Here is a 22845-nt window from a genome sequence, read left to right as displayed (position 1 = left end):
CTTATATCCAAATGCCCGTATTCATAGAGGCATTTTCCGATTATCCCTCTTCATCTGACGATGGCCAGCGTTTCGACAAACTGAGTCAGGCATCGGCAGGGAGCTGCAGGCAACTTAAAGTATAATACAGCATATATCAAGACAAAATACAGCATATATCAAGATATATGCTGTATTATACTTTACCTGTTTAAGGTGCTTGCCAATCCCTGATGCAGTTTGTCGAAACGCTGGCCATCATTGAAGGCAGAGGGATAATCAGAAAATGCTGCTATGAAAACTGGCATTTGAACGTAAGTGTTTTTTTGCACCAAAAAAAGTATAAACAGCACTAGTAGTGTAATAATATAACACAAGGGAGGTTTTTAGGCCTATGATTGCGCCGAAGCCTTGAAGTGACTATCAGGGGCATTTTCGAAAGAGAAGGGCGCCCATCTTCTGGCACAAATCAGGAGATGGGCGTCCTTCTCTCAGGGTCGCCCAAATTGGCATAATCGAAAGCCGATTTTGGGCGTCCTCAACTGCTTTCCGTCACGGGGCCGACCAAAGTTCCCAAGGGCGTGTAGGCAGTGTACCAAAGGCGGGACGAGGGTGTGCTTAAGAGATGGGCGTCCTCGTCCGATAATGGAAAAAAGAAGGGCGTCCCTGATGAGCATTTGGCCGACTTTACTTGGTCCATTTGTTTTCACGACCAAGCCTCAAAAAGGTGCACGAACTGACCAGATGCCACTGAAGGGAATCGGGGATGACCTCCCCTGACTCCCCCAGTGGTGACTAACCCCCTCCCATCCTGAAAAAAACAACTTTAAAAACTTCTTTTGCCGGCCTGAAAGGTCATACTCAGGTCCATCGCAGCAGTATCTGCTTGTTATACTAATATCATGCTTTAGCATTATCATGTTACCTAAGATCCTTCTTTAATACTAATTGTTTACTCCTTATATATCTCCACCATTCACGATGTATTGTAAGCCACATTGAGCCTGCAAAGAGGTGGGAAAATGTGGGATACAAATGTAATAAATAAATAAATAAAGTATGCAGGTCCCTGGGAGGGGAGGTATGTGTGTGTCAGCGGAGGCATAGCAAAGGCGTGGACGTCCTTCTTTCAAACATTTTGGATGGCCAAATTTCAAAGGAGTGGAGTGGATGAGTGGCCTAGTGGTTAGAGCACTGGTCTTGCAATCCAGAGGTGGCTGGTTCAACTCCTACTGCTGCTACTTGTGATCCAAAATCCACACATATAAAGGGGGTGTTGGAGGCATAGCAGGCATGGACGTCCTTCTCACAGAAACATCACATTTTGGATGTCCTCAACTGCCATTGCAGGGATGGAGGCATAGCAAAGGACATCGTTCACCCATACTCTAAAAAAAAAAAAAAGACATCCCCGACGAGCACTTGGACATTTTCACATGGACTTGTATTTTTCTAAGGTTGCACATGACAATTTATTTAAGGTTGTAGACAGCTATTATACACGCAGCTTGTCTGCATGTATGAAGCCGTCCTTGGCATGCACACAGCAGCCACGCATAATGCTTGGCTGCTCTGCACTGCCTTCCCCTCCTTAGGAAGGAAATCATGTGCAAATGAGCTAATAGTGAGCAGCTCATTTGCATGCGATTTCCTTCATGCATGCCCGTTCCTTTCCAAATCGCTAAGGGAAGGGCTTTCTCCGTTAGTGCATCAGTTAGTCCACTGCAGTGCCCCCTAGGGTGCCCGGTTGGTGTCCTGGCATGTCAGGGGGACCAGTGCACTATGAATGCTGGCTCCTCCCACAACCAAATGAGTTGGATTTGGTCGTTTTTTAGATAGGCGTCCTCGGTTTCCATTATGGCCGAAAACTGGGGATGACCATCTCTAAGATCAACCACCTCAACATTTATGTCAACCATCTCTAAGGTGCTGCGATTTGGGCGTCCCCGACCGTATTATCGAAATGAAAGATGGACACCCATCTTGTTTCGATAATACGGGTTCCCCGCCCCTTTGCAGAGACGTCCTGTGAGGATGCCCAATTATGCCCCTCCACGTATTAAAGAAAGTCCTGGCTTTCCCTTCCTGTGATTTTAAATAAACAGTAGATATCTTTAAGTCATTTAATATATGTGAAGATCATTATATGATATATAGTGAGTAGGACCTCACTTCCTTCTATTTTTTGGTAAGGCACATACTTTACCAGCAGGCACGCACAAAGGCAGAGTTTGCAGGTATGCATGTGGATTATAAAATGCTTATCTATGGACTTACTTGAGTAAACTAGGTATGGACATAACTTGCTCTAGAGCAGTTGTAAGAGCCCATGCCTGCAGACAGACAATTTCTGCCGCTTATGCTAGAATTTTATAAAAGCACATATAGTAGGCACCTATGTGTCTTTATAAAATAGCACCAAATTAAGGGGTCCTTTTACCAAACTGTGGGGAAAAAGGGCCCTGTGCTAGCGGCGGGGAGCTGTATTTCTTGCACGCCAGGGCTGTTTTTTCTACAGCCAGTACAAGCCGCTCCCCCTCCCCACCACCAAAATGGCCAAGCAGTGAGATAACTCTTACTGCGTGGCCATGCATCGGGGAGCCCTTACTGCCCCCCATCGAGGTGACGATAAGGGCTCCCTCGCTAACCTGACAGTAAGCGGGCAGCGCGCTGAAATGCCAGGTTAGTGCCATGCAAGCTATTTCCGGGGGTTTCTTTTTATCCTGGTAACGGCACGCGCTTGGTGCGGTACTACCGCCTGCGGCCACACTGGGCCAGCAGTAGTCCCAGAAAAGCGAGCTGTAAGCCCGCGCTGGACTTACCGCCGCTCTGTAAAAGGGCCCCCTAAGTGCCTTCTTGCCCTCTTAAACTAGACGTGCTGTTATAAAATTACCCACATAATGAGCACAATAAGCAGCAAAGGACAGTCATTGTTTATATCCAGAATTGTATCAAATTCCTCATATTATAGCAAGGAAGTAAGCCACTGCCTTTTTTATGTTACCGATAGCCTTGCCTACAATCCACAATTCTAGAAACCTTCACCCAACATAATTCAAACAGTTCCTCCTTCTTCAATCTAGCTTTCTTGCCTAGGACCAATTGATTTCCATCCCTACTTTTTATTTAAAAAAAAAAAATCTCGGAAGTTCAAAATAAACTTTAGTTAAGTGCCAGGATTTGTTCATCTCAATTGTGCAAATATGAATACATTTTCATGGAGTAAGCAAAGGAGCGATTTTCACATGTTCAATCTGCAGTGGAGGGTGGAGTGGTGATTGCTTCGGTAGAAGATCCAGTCCTTTGGTTAATATCTGCATTTCACTGCAACAGCAGGAGGGAAATATTCTACACACAGTTTTCTGTTTAATGTCTTGGTGTAGGAATGCTAGATGCCTGCTTCTGTTTGTTTTTTGTTGTTTTTTAAAAACTGAAATAGGCTTCATTTTGTTTGTTTCTTTGGATACTTTTTACTGGCAGTTTTTATAAAGTCTTCCACAGCATCAAGGTCAAACAGCCGATCCTGCCAACATAAAAAATGCACAACAATTAATATTATTTCAGTATAGTACTCTGTTCCAATGGATGTCTGCACAATTTTGAACCCAGCATCAGAGGGGACAGAAGTGATTGAAAATTACTCCTACTCCCATTAGACACCAGGGAGCGCCCCTAATAGGACCTAGGGGTAGGGATCTTCATCAGGGTAAGTGGGGGTGGGGAGGGGAGGGGCATGCCTAATGCTATGTCAAGGGGGAGTACAGGAGGTTTCCGGTATCCTTGTGGATTGGTTGGGGGAGTGGGGGGGGGGAGCATCATTAGTTTGAATATGGTGGTATCACCCTTTGAACCTGCCCCTTCAAGCTGGAACAGGGAAAGTGTAAAAGCCAATACTGCAATATTTTGATCAAAGAAGTTAGGATGGGTGGGCCTTCCAAAACTCCCTCCCCTCTTCCTTTTGTCCTGCATCTCTCCCTCTTCTCCAACCCCGGATCCAGGATTAGCCCCCTCTCCCAGGCTACCTCAGCATCTTTGCCAGCGCAGGAGCAAAGCACCTCCATTGCTTGTGCTGGCCTTGCAGGCTTTCCTGTGCCATGTCCAAGAAATAGGAAGTGACATCAATGAGGGAAGCCTGCAGGGCTGATGCAGGCAATGGAGATGTGTCACTGCTGCACCGGCAAAGATGCTGAGGCACCTCAGAGAGGGAAGGGGAGCTGCCGGGCCACATGAGGAGAATGCCGGCTCCAGGAGTGGGAGAGAGGACAGCAAGGTAGCTGCCACTGAAATTTTTTGGTGGTCCTGGGCCTGTGCCCACCCATAGCTACACTGCTGCTTTAAGGGCCATTTACTAAACTGCTTTAGCTATTTAACATGGGAACTTACAAGAGTGAAACTGTTAGCATACAGTCATCCCCATGTTAAACAGCTAACGTGGAACATGTTATTTGGTACTATAGCAGGTATTGTGGAGCAGTTAACGCCACCTCAGCAGGTGCAGTAACTGCATCATGTATTACCTGATAAACTATCAAAAAAGTGATAGCTACATTTTATTATTATTATTAACATTTGTATAGCGCTACCAGACGCACGCAGAGCTGAACACCTGACACGAGAGACTAGAGCTTACAATCTCAAAATACAAACAGACAAGACAAGGGCGAGGAAAGAAGCAGTGGTGAAAAGGTGGGTTTTCAGCATAGATTTGAAAACAGGTAGAGATAGAGCTAGGCGTACAGGCTCAGGAAGTCCATTCCAGGTATAAGGTGCCGCAATGGAAAAGGAACGAAGCCTGGAATTAGCAGTGGAGTAGAAGGGGGACGGCAAGAGAGATTTATCCAGCGAGCAGAGATTACGGGGAGGAATGTAGGGAGAGATGAGAGAGGAGAGGTAATGGGGGCTGCAGAATTTTATTTGTGTTAACTGCATGGTAGCCCTTCCAAAAATGTTGGAAATACTCCCACTAATCACCACTGAGGATGGACAAATACCCCATATTAATTTTCACAGTTACCATGCAGCAACTCAGTCTTAGTAAACACCTACCAGGACAAAGAGATATCTCTCTGGCAATCCCCAATCATCTGGGAAAATATCTGTCTCCTCAGCCAGTTTTACGAGCATCTCTTGGGCTCTCCTCCTGTTCTGGAAATCACTGATGGTGCTTAATTTTGTAACTGTTAGCAGAGAGTTTACTTCTTTCTGGAATCCTGTAGTAAAGCAGCATTTAAATATTAATTTGCAACTGGATCTTTGTCTGGTATGCCATTTAATAAATGGGCTTAAACAAGAATTAACTGACCTGGTGTATTCTTTAATGGAGGAGCAGAACTTCATCAGGAGGCTGATTCACTAAGCCAAATTTGTGTTTTTTCTGTTCCTGTTGACCCACCCAGAAGCTAGAAGTGTAAACTAATGTATTCCCTTCTGAACTGACTTTTGAGAGAAGCAATTCATTAAGTGAGTATTAAACAACGCACTCAACCTTCTTTACTGAGGAACTAATAAATATACAACAGAAACTGAACATATAATCATAGGAATTTCACACCAATTATGGGCTGGATATCCAACAGCACTTATACACATTGTAGCAGCTGTTCAGAGATATCCATGAATATTCTTACAGACTGAAGTGACACTATCTGGATTATGCTGGGGTGGAGCAAGGGCAGAGCACAGGAATTGCATCTAACTTTACAGATAGCTAGCCGGATAGTGGCTGAATATTGCCGACTATGTGGATAAAGCTGGGCCAGCAAAAAGCCTGCTCTAACTTAAACCACACAGATATCCAGACAGGAGCTAAATATTGCCGCTATATGTACAGCCAGGAGCAATCAATGCTGAATACATATATTGAATGTTACCAGAGACATTGATATTGTAAATTCGCTTTCTGTTGGAATACATATATTCAGCATCACTCATATCCAGATATAACACGTAAACTGCTTTGCTTGTACCAGAGAGGTGGTATATATCAAATGCATTACCCATTACTCATAGTGACACAGAATATATAGAAAAGATTTAAATGCCACAACAACGCTTTGAATAATCATGCTGACTGCAGTGTTTGAATACTGACTCTTAGTTTTCAAAGCAGATATAAGACCACACAGGAGAAGGCAAAGAAGAAAAAAATGTGTAGCAGGACAATCACAATGTGTCCTTTTATATTCATATGGGTGTACATTCTGGAGACCCTGCTCCTAATTTGACCAGCCTGCAGTACAAGATAATGGAAGATTGATTTGCCTGTCCAAGGCTGCTTTATCCTCCTTTGGGATCCTGGGAAAACATTTGTGGATAGGCCCCTTCCAATCCTTAGCCCCTTGCTGGCCACGCCACTCCCTGCTGAAAAAAAATATGGCCTAAACAGGTGGAGCAGCTCTGCTGATTCCACCCCTCAAAACAAGAAATCCATGTCAGAAGGGGGAGAGCCATCAGTGCTTGTGGCCTAGACAGCAGCTGTATGCCTTGGAAACAGTGGGGTTGGTGGGGTGGGTAGGTTAAGGAAGCTGCCGGAGGACAAGGGGAATGAAGGAAGATGCTGGACCAGACTGCAGAGATGCCAAGGGTGGCCCATCCCAAAATGTGAGATTTAACATCCGAAAGACTGAGACTTCTCACAGTGCTCCTCCACTACTGCTTACTTTTGGGACCCCACTTCCTATTACTTCACAGCTCCCAGGCACTACAATTCCCAGTGTTTCTATGGGCTCACTTTCTTTCAGAGCTCTACTGCATGCTCTGAGGCTCCATCTAGTGTCCAACTGATAAGTATTTCTATCATACTTCTATACCACATACCTGTCAAAAAGACATTTTAGGTGGTTCACAAATTAAAGCAAAACAAAACAATTACATAAAATACAAATACCACATTCTCCAGAATCAGAGAGGTCAAACCCATCCCTCTTGGACAGCACCTGCTCAACATACTCAACATCGACCCTTATAACCCACCCTCACTTATCTATCAGCTACCATCCTCCAGATAAAGAAAAGTCTTAATTACCTTCTAGAAAGTAAGGTAGTTATTATCTTGGGGGGGGGGGGGGGTCTATCACCAAGACGCGCTGGCATTTTTAGTATGCACTAAAATAGGCATGTGATAAACACTAAAGACGTCAATGTATTCCTATGGGCATCTTTAGCATTTTGCATGCGCCTACTTTTAGCCCACATTAAAAACGTCAGCATGCCTAAGTAAAAGACCCCTTTGATGAAGTGCATTTCACAATTCAGTGGTCATGACTGAAAAGGTTTACATCCCTTTAGTGCTCTAATCAGGCTTCATGTTCGAAAATGCATGAAACGGACATCCATGCATTGGAAATGTCCAGCACGATCATCCATTTTACAAACTGAAATGTTCAAATTTCGAATGGGGGAAAACAAGGGACATGGACGTCTTAGAAAATGGCCATACAGACGTCCATACAGAGCGGAGAGGTAGCCTAGTAGTTAGTGCACTGGACTGTAAACCAAGGGACCCGGCCTCAAATCCCACTTTAACTCTTTTTTTTGTTTGTTTTTTTGTTTTTTGTTTTTTTTAATTGTGAGCCCTCCAGGAACAGAAAAGTACCTACTGTCCCTGAATGTATACCACTTCAATAGCCTTCAAGCTTGCAAGTGTCATATATTTAGGTACAGTGGGTATTTTTCTGTTCCTGGAAGGCTCACAATTACAAAAAAAAAAAAAAGAGTTAAAGTGGGATTTGAACCAGGGTCTCTTGGTTTACAGAGAAGGGCGACAAAGATGATGCAGGGAATGGGACGACTTCCCTACCAGGATAGGCTGAAGAGGCTGGGGCTCTTCAGCTTGGAGAAAAGGCGGCTGAGATATGATAGAGGTCTATAAGATAATGAGTGGAATGGAATGGGTCGATGTGGAGCGTCTCTTTACGCTTTCAAAAAATATTAGGACAAGGGGGCATGCGATGAAGCTGCAGTGTGGTAAATTTAAAACGAATTGGAGGAAATATTTCTTCACTCAATGCGTAGTTAAACTCTGGAATTCGCTGCCGGAAAAGCTGGTTAAGGCGGTTAACTTAGCGGGCTTCAAAAAAGGGTTGGACGGCTTCCTGGAGGAAAAAGCCATAGAATGTTATTGAATGGACGAGGGAATAATACAGTATTTCTAGGATGGGCAGGACAAATTGCTTGTTCTTTTGGCCGCTGTCGGTGACAGGGTCCTGGGCTCAATGGACCCTTGGTCTGTCCCAGCATGGCGATGCTTATGTACTGCACTAACCAACAGGCTACTCCTCAGAGCTGCTGCCTGCTCTGTTAAGAGTGCCTATAATACCTGAAACTGTCATACCGCTTTGTGTAGCCTTCCAGTTCCACTTTTAGGAGGGAGGAGGACAGAAACCACTGTGGGATTAACTGTCAATCACAGCACCTTTCTGTAATCTGGACATTCCTGAAACGGGTCTTAAAAAAAGGAAGTCTTTTCGAGAAATGGACTTTTCTTCCCCCTTAGTAATCGCTATTGGACATCCAGATTTCAGGCCCTCCCTAATCCTGCCCAAAACATGATCCTTGCTATTTGGACATACTGCAGTGTTGGACATCCCTGCCTAGCTAAAGATTGAACGTTCCAAGCACATGGATGACCATTTTGGCCTTTTGAGACGTCCATATGCTTTGAAAATGAGCACCATAGGTGCCTATACGTCTTTATAAAATATTACACTAACATATGTTCCATTGATAAACAGACATTTTTTTTTTTTTTAGAATTTAAGGATCTCAGTGGTGCAACCAAAACCTTCACCAAGGAGGCTCAGACACCATAACTGTCATAGAGCCAAATTTTTTCAATTAATTTCAATATAAACTAATTTCATAGCTTAAGGAATCTTCACTATATTTCACTTTGGAAAAAATAGTTTTAAGAGTCTGTATATCTCCTTGGTGAAAGTGTAGTCCTTGGAGCTGCACCGCTGAGGTCCTTAAAATTCTTTAAAAAAAATGTTGCTGTGTATTAATGGGAACACATGTTAATGTGATTTATTTTATTTATTTATTTTTTCGTTACATTTGTATCCCGTGCTTTCCCACTCATGGCAGGCTCTATGCGGCAGGCAATGGAGGGTTAAGTGACTTGCCCAGAGTCACAAGGAGCTGCCTGTGCTGGGAATCGAACTCAGTTCCTCAGGACCAAAGTCCACCACCCTAACCACTAGGCCACTCCTCCATACATGCTTGTTACAGTGTTTCTTTATAAAAATATTAGCACATAAATCCTGCAGAAATCACAACTGCAATGAACTCATGTACATTTAGATGAGCTTGGAAGCTGGTATAAATGTACATGTGTGTGATATACGTTAATGTGTATATTATACATTTCAACTCTACCTGCACACTGCCGAGATTCTTCTACCTCTGAGCATACCTACACCAAAGTCATGTACAAGTATGCACATTCTTGTCATCTTGTGTACTTGCACATGTTGGGTAACTTTATAAGAGGCATTTTACACACATATATTGGCATATAACACATGAAAAAGGCTTTATGAAATTACCCCTAAGTTCTATGCACACTTGATGACATTCCTTCCAAATATCGTTGTGTCAGATTACAATAATCCCACAATAAAAACTGAGAAGCATCATCCAGCATTTCCCTAATAGCCACAGGGCAAGAAGCTATAAAAGAAACCCTTAATGCCACCCGTAAATTGGTCACTTTTTTCATAAAGAACTTAATCAGATAATTAACATCTGGGAGGTCACTAATAGGTGATCACACTACAACTTTCTTTCCTAACAATGTTAGAACAAAGTCAGGGAACTTCCCTGAGAAGTTTCAACTCTTATCAATAAGAGCCATCACAGACTCCTGTATAGCCTTACACATATCCCTATGATACCAATTCACTATTTCCATTTCCTTGTATTCATATTAATACCCCACATTTTCTGAACAAGTGTCCATGTCAGTGTGGCTTTCATCATAACATTAGAGGTACAGGTACATTAAAACCACGAGAGCCTCAAATTGATATATTATACATCGTAATTGAACACAACACGGAACTTGTAACATTTGAACCTAGAACCATCTTTCTATCCCACTCTAATTTTGTCTTCTTCCATTTCTAGCCATCAAAGAACTTGGTTCTTAATATGCAATTCACTGGAGTATCATTTTTTCTTCTCTTATTGATGGCAACATCAAGAGCCTGGGGCAACTCTTCATATCAATAATTCACGTGCTCCTCCACCAAACTAACCTCCTTAATTCAACAGTTCATCTTCACCTGTCCCACTTCTCCAACAACCCCTCCTTTCCTGCACTCTTGGCCAGATCAGGGGACATCAAGCATATCTTAAAATCACCTGCTCCAGACAATAACTCAGATCCAAATACCGCATCAAATGTCTGTTCTCTTCTTTGGATGAGAATCAGATGATAATCGCTCCTGGTGGGCTCTACCAATGCTCCATGCAAAGAATGATCAAGACCTTCAGGATCCCTTTTACTAAGCTGCGTAGGCGCCTACTGTTACGACGAGGCTTCTCCTCCCGCTCTCCAGCAGGCCTCACTGGCCTGTGGCTCCTGAGCAGGACTCCAGCTGGTCTCTTCCCAGCACCCCGAACACACAAACCTTCAGGCGCCTGGGTCCCTTTTCAACTCAGGGTGACCTGTTCCTTCTGCCCTCCAACTGCTGCCGGTTCTTCTGGGGTGCACCCTCTGTTCCTGGGTCACTCCTCAGGCCTTCCTGTGCTTCCTCTCCGTACACCTCCGGAACTGCAACCTGGATTTCTTTAGCTCCAGGGAATCTTCTTTCATCAGCTGCCAGCTCTCCAGCTCCTCTCTCCTTTCAAAACTCAGGTAGGTATAAGGTGGTTGATTAGCTTATCCACCCCTTTAGGCTCTTCCCCCTAATTCCAGGCAGGACCCAGCCCATAACCACCTACACCTGTTTCCAGCCCAGGACTCTCCTTGGTCCTAGCAACCTCCACCTAGACATTCCCCTACTGGCTCCCTCTAGTGACTCCTCCTGGGCATTTCCCCATTTCTATGGAAACACCGCTCTCTAGTGGCCTACCCAGGACAGGACAGCCCCTTACTCTACACATGCCAAATTGGAATTACCGCCTGGTTAACGTGTAGCCCTTGATGTAATTTCAATTTTGGCATGTGTCCGCTATGTGCATCTGAAAAATATTTTTTATTTTCTGGCGCGCCAAGAGGCATCTGACACACGTAGGTCATTACCGCTCAAATGTTTTACTGCTAGGCCTATGGCTGGCGGTAAAGTCTCAGACACAAAATGGACACGTGACAATTTTGATTTTGCTGCATGTTCATTTTTGGCAAAAAAAAAAAAAAGGCACCCGCACCTACACTACCGCAATCCATTTTTCAGCTCGCCCTTGTAAAAGGACCCCTCAATGTAGATGCATACCCAGAATCCTGGAGCCATGGAGACTGATTATTTCTGATAATGGTGTACTGGTCTTAACACCAAAAGACCTTTTTCTTTGTTTTTCTGTAACACAAATCCCTCCCTTTGACATCTGTGAACAGAGAATACGAAAGGGATCATATTCGGGTCCCAGGCACCGCATGTGGAACTCACTTCCTTGCACTGTTCGTGCCGAGAATTCCAGGGCAAAGTTTTAGGGGTCCTTTTACTAAGGTGTGCTGAAAAATGGCCCGTGGTAGTGTAGGCATGGGTTTTGGCCGCGCACAGGATCATTTGTAAAAAAATGCCTTTTTAAAATTTGGGGCCGAAAATGGACATACAGCGAAATGAAAATTGGCGCGTGTCCATTTTCGGTCTGAGACCTTATCGCCAGCCATTGACTTAGCAGTAAAGTCTCATGCGTTAACCAGATGGCAACGGTCAACGTGCATCAAAATGCTGATTATAGCCCGCACACCAAGCAGTAAGCCATATCAAGGTAAAGAAGCAGATGACAATGGTAAATGAAAAAAAAAAAGAAGTGTGCAAACAAGAGATAATCTAACTCTATCCTCGCCATTCCCATCTACCTCAACACCCACCACCCATGCTCATACCTACATAAACCCCAACACTCACACCACCTCTCAGACCAATGTACCCACCATGTCCATACAGAGGACAGATTATATACAGTGTGAGTGGTGGTACGAAACATGCCTTTGTGCAGTGCTTAAAGCATGCAATTTAGAACTTATTTAATCCAAAATTAAACTCTGGTAAGTGTTCTGGAAATTTAAATTGACAGTAAATCATTTTTAGGGTACATCAACACAATGGAGTGTAACTTAGATTGTGAGCCCTCCTGAGACAGAGAAATATCCAGTGTACCTGAATGTAACTCACCTTGAGCTACTACTGAAAAAGGTGTGAGCAAACACCCAAATAAATAAATAAAATATCACTTTCTGATGCAATATTTAGCTTTTTTGCACCCCTGACTGTTAATAAATGACATTGTCAAAGTGTAATGCAATATAGATTTAAGAGTGTTCAGCTAGCATTTTCCATTTTACCAGCTGCATTAAAAAGGGCCCTGGTGCGCGAACAAAATGCCCCCCCCCCCCCCGCCGATCCCGCAGGGCCCTTTTTTTCCGCAGCTTAGTAAAAGGACTCCATTGATATGTTGTAGTAGTAGTAGTAGTTACCCTTTGAAAATCCTGGTGAATGACGCTAGCAGGTTAACATATGCATGAAGTTTTTAAAATGAAAACCCAAGTGTACTTAACCTCGGACCCAATTCTGCCCCTCTCTCGTAGCAGGTAAAAAGTATTTGCATCGTCACCCAAATGAATAACACTTAGGAGATACTGCAGAATTTCCAGTAGATTTCTTACCCCAGGAAATGCTTTGGGAATTCCCTCCAAAGTCTTTTTGACTGCTTCTAGGTTTCGTTTTGTTTTATTTTTAATCACACATCAAAACTGGTATGAAGGCTGAAGAGAACAGCCCAGTCAAGAGTACAGACCCTCACAAGAAAAATAAAAAACAAAAACACCCAAACTGTTTTTTAACAGGAGGAAATTTGGATTGTACTCTGGTGATCTTTCACCATTGCGCAGCTAGTCGAATACATTTAAGCTGCCACATTTCTCTCTAGGAATGCAAAACCTGAAGAGCTAAAGAGGGACATTTTTTATATGATGTTTAAGTCAGATCTCTCTATATAAAACGCACCTCCAACGTTCGAATGAAGCCTCTGTTAGCCAAAAGTGAAGGGGGTGAGATCGCATTGTGTCTGCCCCGCCCACACGTCAAACGTGATGACGTCGAGGGCGGAGCAATGACACTCATCCAATCGCAACGCTCGGCAGCGAAGCGTCAGGGAAGGAGGCGGCGCTCTCAACGTCTAGCCTTCCCTTCGCTGTGTTCCGTCTTCTTCTGACGTCAAGGATGACGTCAAAAGAAGGCGGAACACAGCGAAGGGAAACCTAGACGTCGGGAGCACCGCCTCCTTCCCTGACGCTTCGCTGCCGGAACCACGGAGGTACATTTAAAAACAAGAAAAAAAAATACAAACCATGTTGGGGGGAGCGAAGAGGGTGGCCACAAAAGAAAAACAATGGGAGCGGGAGGGCAGGGGAGAAACGACACCATGGATGCGAAGGGGGGGGGGGGAAGAAGAGGGCGGCCCAGGCTGGGACATGGGAGAGAGAGGAGCATGGATGCAAGGGGGGGTCATGGAAGGGAGACAGGGGACTTGCTGGAAAAGGATGAATGGAGGCGGCAGGGGACAGAGGAGCATGGATGGGCATGGATTGGGAGGGCAGGGCTCAGGGAGAGAGGGCAATTGCTGGAAAGGGATGAATGGAGGGGACAGATGGGCATGGATGGATATGGATTGCAGGGCAGGCCTCAGGGAGACAGGGCAATTGCTGGATAGGGAAAAATGGAGGGGCCAGGTGACAGATGAGCATGGATGGGCATGGATTGGAAGGGCAGGACTCAGGGAGACGGGAATTGCTGAATAGGGATGAATGGAGGGGACAGATGGCCATGGATGGATATGGATTGCAGGGCAGGCCTCAGGCAGAGAGGGGAAATGCTGGATAGGGAAAAATGGAGGGGCCAGATGACAGATGAGCATGGATGGGCATGGATTGGAAGGGCAGGACTCAGGGAGAGGTGAATTGCTGGATAGGGATGAATGGAGGGCACAGATGGGCATGGATGCATATGGATTGCAGGGCAGGCCTCAGGCAGAGAGGGGAATTGCTGGATAGGGATGAATGGAGGGGCCAGGTGAAAGAGGAGCATGGATTGGAAGGGCAGGACTCAGGGAGAGGGGAATTGCTGGATAGGGATGAATGGAGGGGACAGATGGCCATGGATGGATATGGATTGCAGGGCAGGCCTCAGGCAGAGAGGGGAAATGCTGGATAGGGAAAAATGGAGGGGCCAGGTGACAAAGGAGCATGGATTGGAAGGGCAGGACTCATGGAGAGGGGAATTGCTGGATAGGGATGAATGGAAGGGACAGATGGCCATGGATGCATATGGATTGCAGGGCAGGCCTCAGGGAGACAGCGGAATTGCTGGATAGGGATGAATGGAGGGGCCAGGTGACAGAGGAGCATGGATTGGACTCACACTTTCACTCTGACTCTCAAACACTCACTCTCACATACACTCTCCCAAACACACACACTCCGAGGAAAACCTTGCTAGCGCCCGTTTCATTTGTGTCAGAAACGGGCCTTTTTTACTAGTTTTAGATATTTTGCACTAAATATCCCAAATCCAAGTAGGAAATATGGACATTTTCAAAAAGCAACATGTCTATTTTTTTTTATTTTATTTTTTTTAAATACTGTTTTGAAAAAAAAACATACACGTGCAAAACGTAGAAAATCAAGCCATTAAGATGTAGGAGGCGCCAGCATTTTTAGTAGACTGGTCCTCCCAGACATCCCGGGAGAGCAATGAGGTACCCTAGGGTGCACTGCTATGGACTTCATATAAATGCTCCCAGGTACACATCTTACCACTGCTCCCTTATCTTTCTGCTGAGCCATCCAAAACCCACCAACCCTAACTGTACATCATTACAATTGCCCTAATGGGTGAAGGGGGCACCTATATGTGGGTACAGTGCATTTCTGGTGAGTTTTGGAGGACTCAGTTTCCACCAAAAGTGTAACAGGTAGGGGGAAGTATGGGCCTGGGTCCACCTGTGTACAGTGGACTGCACCCACCACTACACTACTCCATGGACTTGCATGCTGCTCTATTGGACCTGGCTATAACATCTAAGGCTATCAAAGAGGCTAGAAAGTACCATTTCTTTTCACATTTTTGAGGGGATCAGTGACCACTGGGGGAGAAAGAGGGAGGTTATCCCTGATTCCCTCCAGTGGTCATCTGGTCATTTAGGGCACCTTTTTGTGCTTTATTCGTTCTGAAAACAAGTCTAGACCAAAACATTGAAGTTTTCACCCTATACATTTTCCCTTTGTTCTATTATGGCTATAAAACATCAAAATGTTAGGCATGCCCTAAGCCCACCCTAATCCCATCTTTGAAACGCCCTCGACACACCCCCTTGGGATTTGGATGCACTGCAGGAAATGCAAAGATAAACATCTGCAAAACAGATTTTGAAAATACCGATTTGGACGTTTAGAGAAGAAATCCATTCAAGTGGTGCTTTATGACACGTTTGGACGTTTTTATCTTTCAAAAATGAGACCCAAAGATTACCTAGGTCTTCCAAAATCTGTTTCCATTGCATTTTCACCGCCTTCCGAATCTGTCTTATAGCACAGATTTCACAGTTGATCTTTGCCCATTCCTGAAAAACAAAGATAATGGAAAGTTCAGTTTTGAGGCTTTAGGCTACGATATCCAGCCTCAGACCTGACTTGTGCTGCAAAGATTTCTCATACTTTTGTTTTTATTACATCCTATCCTATATAATAAAACGCACCTCCAACATTCTGAAGTTGACTGCATGGCTGAGGCATTCCTGCTCTCTGTATCCATCTCCTGAATTGACATCACATACTTCCGGGTTCGTCACAAGCAGAAGTGACCAACCACACGAGGTTTCTCGGCTTCAGAATGTTGGAGGTGCATTCTATTAAATAGGATTGGTCAGTTCCTTGAAGCACAGCCAGAGCTCAGCGTCCTACACAGTAACGCTCAGACACAAGAGAGAGGGAGGGAGGGAGGGGGGGCCTGACACCAGAGGGGGGGGGGGAGGTATCTCTGTCACACACACACTCTCTCTCTCTCAAAGTCAATGTCTTTCTCTCTCTCACTCTCACACACTGTCTCTCTCATACTGTATCTCACACTGTATCACATTCACTCTCTATGTGTCACACGGTCACTCACACACTCTCTTGGTCTCATACATTCAGTCTCACAGAGAGTCTGCGTCTCACACACACTCTCTCTCGCACACACTGTATCTGTGTGAAACACACTCTCTCTCACACTGTGTCTCACATACGCACTTACACACACTCTCATTCTCACACACACACTCTCTCTCACAGACACACTCGCACATTCACTCTCTCTCTCACACACAGTCACTCTCAAATACACTCTCTCAAACATACACACTCCGAGGAAAACCTTGCTAGCACCCGTTTCATTTGTGTCAGAAACGGGCCTTTTTTACTAGTTTTACATAAAAGATTGTGCTTGCTTGAACAATTCAGTGTTAAGATAACCAAACAGACCAGAAGTTTACAATCAGAGGCAAGAATAAAAGGATGCTGAAGAATTATTGGAATTACTAGATAACTGAAGCAATTTGCAAGGCACAGTAACTAATCTAGTCAGTTATCACAGTGCACAATTGTTGAGATCTAATTAACTTTCCTTCCTGTCAGTGTCTTTGTGTTCTCTATTCAGAGAGTCTATTACAGCCCCAAATCTGGCAAGTTTACTTTCTACTGCAATCTTCATTTATCATTGCCACTACAAATGTTTTTAGGACCTACTGGTCTACACCTCTAACCCACTTCTTCACTAACACTAGCAATCCTATATAACAAAAGTCAGTGTGCCTGTCACACTCTCAAAGGAATCTGACCAATCAATTGTTGACCTGGTTGCTAAGTGACTGGGCAACCTCACTGCCAGCCAGCACCTGCAAACTTCAGTTTTGATCTTGAGTTGTTTCAGTGTACCCTTCACATGCAAAATTATTGAAGCTGGGGGCTGTTTATTTATTTATTTGTTGCATTTGTACTCCACATTTTCCCACCTCTTTGCAGGCTCAATGTGGCTTACATAGTACCGTGAGGTGTTAGCCACCTTCGGTGATGAAACAAATACAGAGTGATGTTGTTACAGAACATTAGAGAATCAAGAGAAGAAGAGTGATATATTGTTCATTGCAGGTTATGGCTTCGTTGTGTTGCTGAGTTCAGTTACTTAAGTTGGATCAGTAGTGTATGCCTTTTTGAACAGATTGGTCTTTAGTGATTTCCGGAAACTGAGGTGATCCTGCGTTGTCTTTATGGCTTTCAGTAATGTGTTCCATAGTTGCGTGCTTATATAGGAGAAGCTGGATCCGTAAATTGTTAACTCATTCTGTTGAGATAAGGAAATGAACTACTGGGAAGGGGGGAGGGGGGGATTTTGAGATGGATGGGCCAAACTTAAGTTGGGGAGGAGGCTAGGTGGAGACAGAGGCTAAAAAGGAGGTTGCTAAGAGGGGGAGGGGGAAGAGGAGATAATGATACAGTTAACAGATTTGGTGGAAGCACACTGAGTGGAAAAGGATTCCCCCCCACCTCCCTTTTTGCAGATCAGTCACATCCAAAAAATTGACTTGCATCCTAGATACACTCATTGTGAGTTTAACATTTGTGTCTCTTGATTTCAACCACTCATAAAAATCTTGTAACCCCATGCCTTTCCAAAGACAAAAACGTCAACTATATATCGTATCCATCCATACACCTGTTGTGTCCCTGGTGATCTGTCTTCTAATGCTTGTCCAAAATAAATGGACAGTCTTCTCAAATATGAATGAATGAGCACAGATCATGTTTAAACCATTCAAGGTTAGAGGCTCCTATGGTGACTCATTGTTTAGAAATTCCACATCAATTTGAGGATCTCAGATGCTGGGCCACTGATCAAGTTGAGGAATCTATGGGGTCCTTTTACAATGGTGAGCTAGCGTTTTTAGCATGTGCTAAAAGTAAGCATGCACTAAATGTATGGGCAGCTCTAGCATTTAGCGTGCGCTGATTAGCACGCCCTAAAACCACTAGTGTGCCTTTGTAAAAGGACCACTATAAGAGGTGGGGATGGGGAAAGAGATTATTTCAAAAAGAACAACGCTGGATATTTTGACTTTAATCCCTAAAGAACATAATGTACGCATTGATTGGAAACCATTTTTATAATATGTTTAAACAAGCAGAGAGCTATAGAGTTTATTCTTTATTTTTAAAAAAATATTATGCACGCCGTTGAATTTTTCAACTGTGATGTCCCTTTAAATATTTCAAGCATGTTGATAGGTGGAACAATTCAGGGCATCTTTTTAAATCTATAAGCGCCATTTTGGTAACATGGAGTGGTTGAATCTGCACCAGAAGGACAGCTCGCATTGTGAAAAGTATTGTTAAGCTTTATTTCTATTTAACGTGATATAGTCCGCAGCATAATGTTTAGATATTGAGTCCTTATGTTTATTTTAGGCCTGATTGGCGGAGACACAGAACAAGCTCTTGAAAAAGCTGCGGCGAAACAGCAGCGCTCTGTTGAGAGTATCAGAAAATTCTCGAGCCAGTTAAGTAATTGATTATCAGCCAAAATTGTCTTTATTTGAATTTTAGGAAACAAGATTGTTTTCAATTTGAAAGTTAAAAAAAAAATCCAATGGACGATTGAATACTGAAAAAATATATAAAGAAATACAAATAAAAAAAATAAAAAAGAAAAGAAAAGCGGTGGAGGTTTTTGAGACTGGTGACAAAGGAACTCAACAATTGAGAAAGTGGTTAAGGTGCTGCAAGCTATCAATAGCAATGGTTGAGTATCTCAGGTCCTTTCCTCCTTCCTATTGGCTTCTATAATAGGCTCTCTACTTTTACCCTTGTTTTGAAGTGTGATTACAGCATCTAATTCGCAAGTGGAAAGTCTGATGGGAGAATAATTAAATCTCAGTCATATAACTAATGGGTTTCACAAGGAAACAAACTTTCAGTCAGAAACAAATTTTTCATACATTACAGGTTAAATCTAAATTCAATTTTCTCACAACCAGTCACCATAAACTTCTCTTATATAATTTCTGTCACTACTGAATATATAAAAAGGAACAAGCACCATGTAACAGAAGAAAACATAAAAAGAAGCATCTAAAATGTTAAAACCAATGTGAACAGAAAAAAAAAACCTTCTGGTTACATACTGGTGAAAAAGGTATGAACCAGACCTATGCAGCCTAATTTAGAAGCTCCAACATAGGAGCATCCCTAGCCAGAAATGCGCCCTGTAACACAAAACCCTAGCACCCTGTCTCATCCACTGTGCAGGAGCTATTGCAAAAGGAGACAATTAACAGGGAACAATTTTTACACCCCCATCTCCCTTGCACCCTGTGCACTGCACCACTCATATAAGCCCTCAGGACAGACCTTCTCCAACATTTTGATTACTATCTCCCTTTGCATCTGTGTTCCCATTTTATCAGCAATGAACGATCAATATGTACAGTTCTCTATTTAATAATAATAATAATAATATATTGAGGGGATGGGGGCTTAGCTATTGTTGGTCTATTTTCTGATTCCTATGCTAGTTAAAGGGTTACCTTTGAAAGCGAATCAAAAGATGTATTAAGTTAGTCCAATAAAAAAGGTATCATTTTATTTTCTATTTCTTGATTTACTACTATTTTATTGCCATATGTTAGTTAAAAAAATAATTTGCATGTAACAGTTGTGTACTCTGGAGATGTACTGTACATATGAGTACTGATGGAAGTTTTCTGCATGTGACTGGCCTCAAAATATTAATGTAAAAAATTTAAAAAATGGTAGGTACTCTGTCTGAATGAAAAGATAACACTGCACTGTCAATGAATGCTTGGTAGAAAATTGTCTGGTTTCGGAAGTTTGAGGAAGTAGCTGCATTTAAGATGCAAAAGAATTTGACAGTTTAAAAAAGTGTGGACTCCATTGGATGTTTTTTTATCAGTTGTAAATTTGTGTATCTAATTGGGTCTCAGTTGTTGGAGGGTCATATCCTGTTTGGGTTGGCGAAGATGAAAGTTTTAGTGTTTTGTATTATCTACTTGGTTGTACAGGGCTCACCGCTATCTCCAATTCTATTCAATGTTATGATCGTTAGGTGATAGACTGGAGGGAGTAGGGTTCTGAACTTTCATTTTATGTGGACAATGTCACAATCTATCCTTTCAAGACTGGTCTTTCAGAAATTGTCCCTAAGGTTAGGCTTGGTATTGATTTGTTGGAATCCTGGGCTTCCAAATTCAAATGTAAGTTAAACAGAGATAAGACTAAATTTCTTGTGGTAACCAACCCCTTTGACTGTATATAATAATTTTACCACTGACAACGCGTCCTACTCCCTAGACGCCATGCTTAGGGTACTGGGTGTATTAATTGAGTCATCTCATGTTCGAGTCTCAGGTTTCCTCGGTAGTAAAAAAATCCTTCAGGTCTCTTTGGAAGCTGAGGAGAATTAGATGATATTTCTCACCTGACATCTTTAGACTGCTAGTTCAATCCGTGGTTTTAACTCAGTTTGATTACTGCAATTCCATCTATGCTGGGTGTAAGGAGGGTGTCCTAAAATGGCTGCAAATGGCTCAAAATACAGCAGATAGGCTTGTCCTCAAGGTATCACATTTTGATAGAGCCATTCCATTATTATGCAAGCTGAACTGGCTGCCCCTTAAAGCAAGGATTATTTTTAAATTATGTTTTTGACTTTCAAATATTATATGGCATGACACCAGATTACATGCAGCCCTTAATAACTATTTCCCTTTGATATATAACTTCTGGTTCTAGGGACTAACTTAGACTTCATCTTCCAGATTGCAAAAGAGTACACTATAAGTTGTTTCACTCCACAGACTTTAGATGCCAACGTGCTAAGTGGTGGAACCCACTTCCAATGGCAATCAAGGCACAGCCATATTACTTGGTTATTTCACAAAAGGCTAAAAACATACCTCTTTGAGAAGTTATATTGTTTCGGTCTTCACCAAGGAAGATGTGGGAGAGACACCAGTGCCAGAAATAGTATTCAATGCACATGAGTCAGAGAAACTGAATCAAATCTCTATAAACCTGGAAGATGTAATGAGGCAATTTGACAAACTGAAGAGCAGTAAATCACTAGGACCGGATGGTATACATCCCTGAGTACTGATAGAATTGAAAAATGAACTTGCAGAACTATTGTTAGTAATATGTAATTTATCTTTAAAATCAAGCATGGTACCAGAAGATTGGAGGGTGGCCAATGTAATGCCAATTTTTAAAAAGGGTTCCAGAGGTGATCAGGGAAATTACAGACCGATGAGCCTGATGTTGGTGCAGGGCAAAATTGTAGAGACTATTATAAAGAACAAAATTACAGAGCATATACATAAGCATGAATTGAGACAAAACCAACAAGGATTTAGTGAAGGGAAATCTTGCCTCACCAATCCACTACATTTCTTTGAAGGGGTGAACAAACATGTGGATAGAGGTGAGCCAGTTGATATTGTGTATCTGGATTTTCAGAAGGCGTTTGACAAATTACTCATGAAAGACTCCAGAGGAAATTGGAAAGTCATGGGATAGGAAGTGGTGTTCTATTGTAAATTAAAAACTGGTTAAAGGATAGAAAACAGAGTAGAGTTAAATGGTCAGTATTCTCAATGAAGAAGGGTCGATAGTGGGGTTCCGCAGGGGTCTGTGCTTGGACCACTGCTTTTTAACATATTAATAAATGATCCAGATATGGGAATAACTATTGAGGTAATTACATTTGCCAATAACACAAAGTTATTCAAAGTTGTTAAATCTCTAGAGGATTGTGAAAAATTGCAAGATGACCTTATAAGACTAGGAAACTGGGCATCCAAATGGCAGATGACATTTAATGTGAGCAAGTGCAAAAGTGATGCATATGTGGGAAAGAGGAACCTGAGCTATAGCTACGTGATAAAAGGTTCCGCATTACGAGTCACCGACCAGGAAAAGGATCTAGGAGTCATCGTTGACAATACTTTGAAACCCTCTGCTCAGTGTGCTGTGGTGGCATATAAAGCAAATAGAATGTTAGCTATTATTGGAAAGGAATGGAAAATAAAAACGAAGATGTTATAATGCCTTTGTATCACTCCATGGTGCGACTGTACCTTGAATACTGTGTGCAATTCTCGTCACTGCATCTCAAAAAATATATAGTGGAATTAGAAAAGGTACAGAGAAGGGCGACAAAAATGATAAAGGGGATGGGATGACTTTCCTATGAGGAAAGGTCGATACAGGTATATAAAATAATGAGTGGAGTTAGCCGTGAATCACTTGTTTACTCTTTCCAAAAATACTAGGACTAGGGTGCACACAATGAAGCTACAAAATAGTAAATTTAAAATGAATCGGAGAAAATATTTCTTCACTCAATGTGTAATTAAACTCTAGAATTTGATGCCAGGTTACAGCAGTTAGCTTAGCAGGGTTTAAAAAAAAAGATTGGATATCTTCCTAAAAGAAAAGTCCACAAGCAATTATTAAAATGGATTTGAGAAATTCCACTGCTTATTTCTAGGAAAAACAGCATAAAATGTACTGTACTGTTTTGGGATCTTGCCAGGTACTTGTGACCCGGATTGGCCAGTGTTGTAAACAGGATGCTGAGATGATGGACCTTC

At 42.8% G+C, this 22845-nt stretch overlaps 1 protein-coding gene across 1 annotated transcript in view; it reads right to left on the bottom strand.

The window, feature by feature from the left end:
- Positions 1-2900: 2900 nt before the first annotated feature.
- MREG (melanoregulin) overlaps positions 2901-22845 on the bottom strand; it is a 39674-nt gene continuing 19729 nt past the window's right edge. The window contains exons 3-5 of the mRNA XM_030209479.1: positions 15675-15765; positions 5026-5189; positions 2901-3502 (exon numbers count right to left, since the gene is read on the bottom strand). Coding sequence (XP_030065339.1) covers positions 3422-3502; positions 5026-5189; positions 15675-15765 — 336 coding nt within the window. The 3' untranslated portion in view covers positions 2901-3421. The remainder of the gene's footprint in view (positions 3503-5025; positions 5190-15674; positions 15766-22845) is intronic.

This window comes from Microcaecilia unicolor, chromosome 7 (assembly GCF_901765095.1).
Source record: "Microcaecilia unicolor chromosome 7, aMicUni1.1, whole genome shotgun sequence".
Taxonomy (NCBI): Eukaryota; Metazoa; Chordata; class Amphibia; order Gymnophiona; family Siphonopidae; genus Microcaecilia; species Microcaecilia unicolor.
The sequence above is the reverse complement of the archived record's forward strand: the minus strand, read 5'-3'. Positions and strand labels throughout refer to the sequence as shown.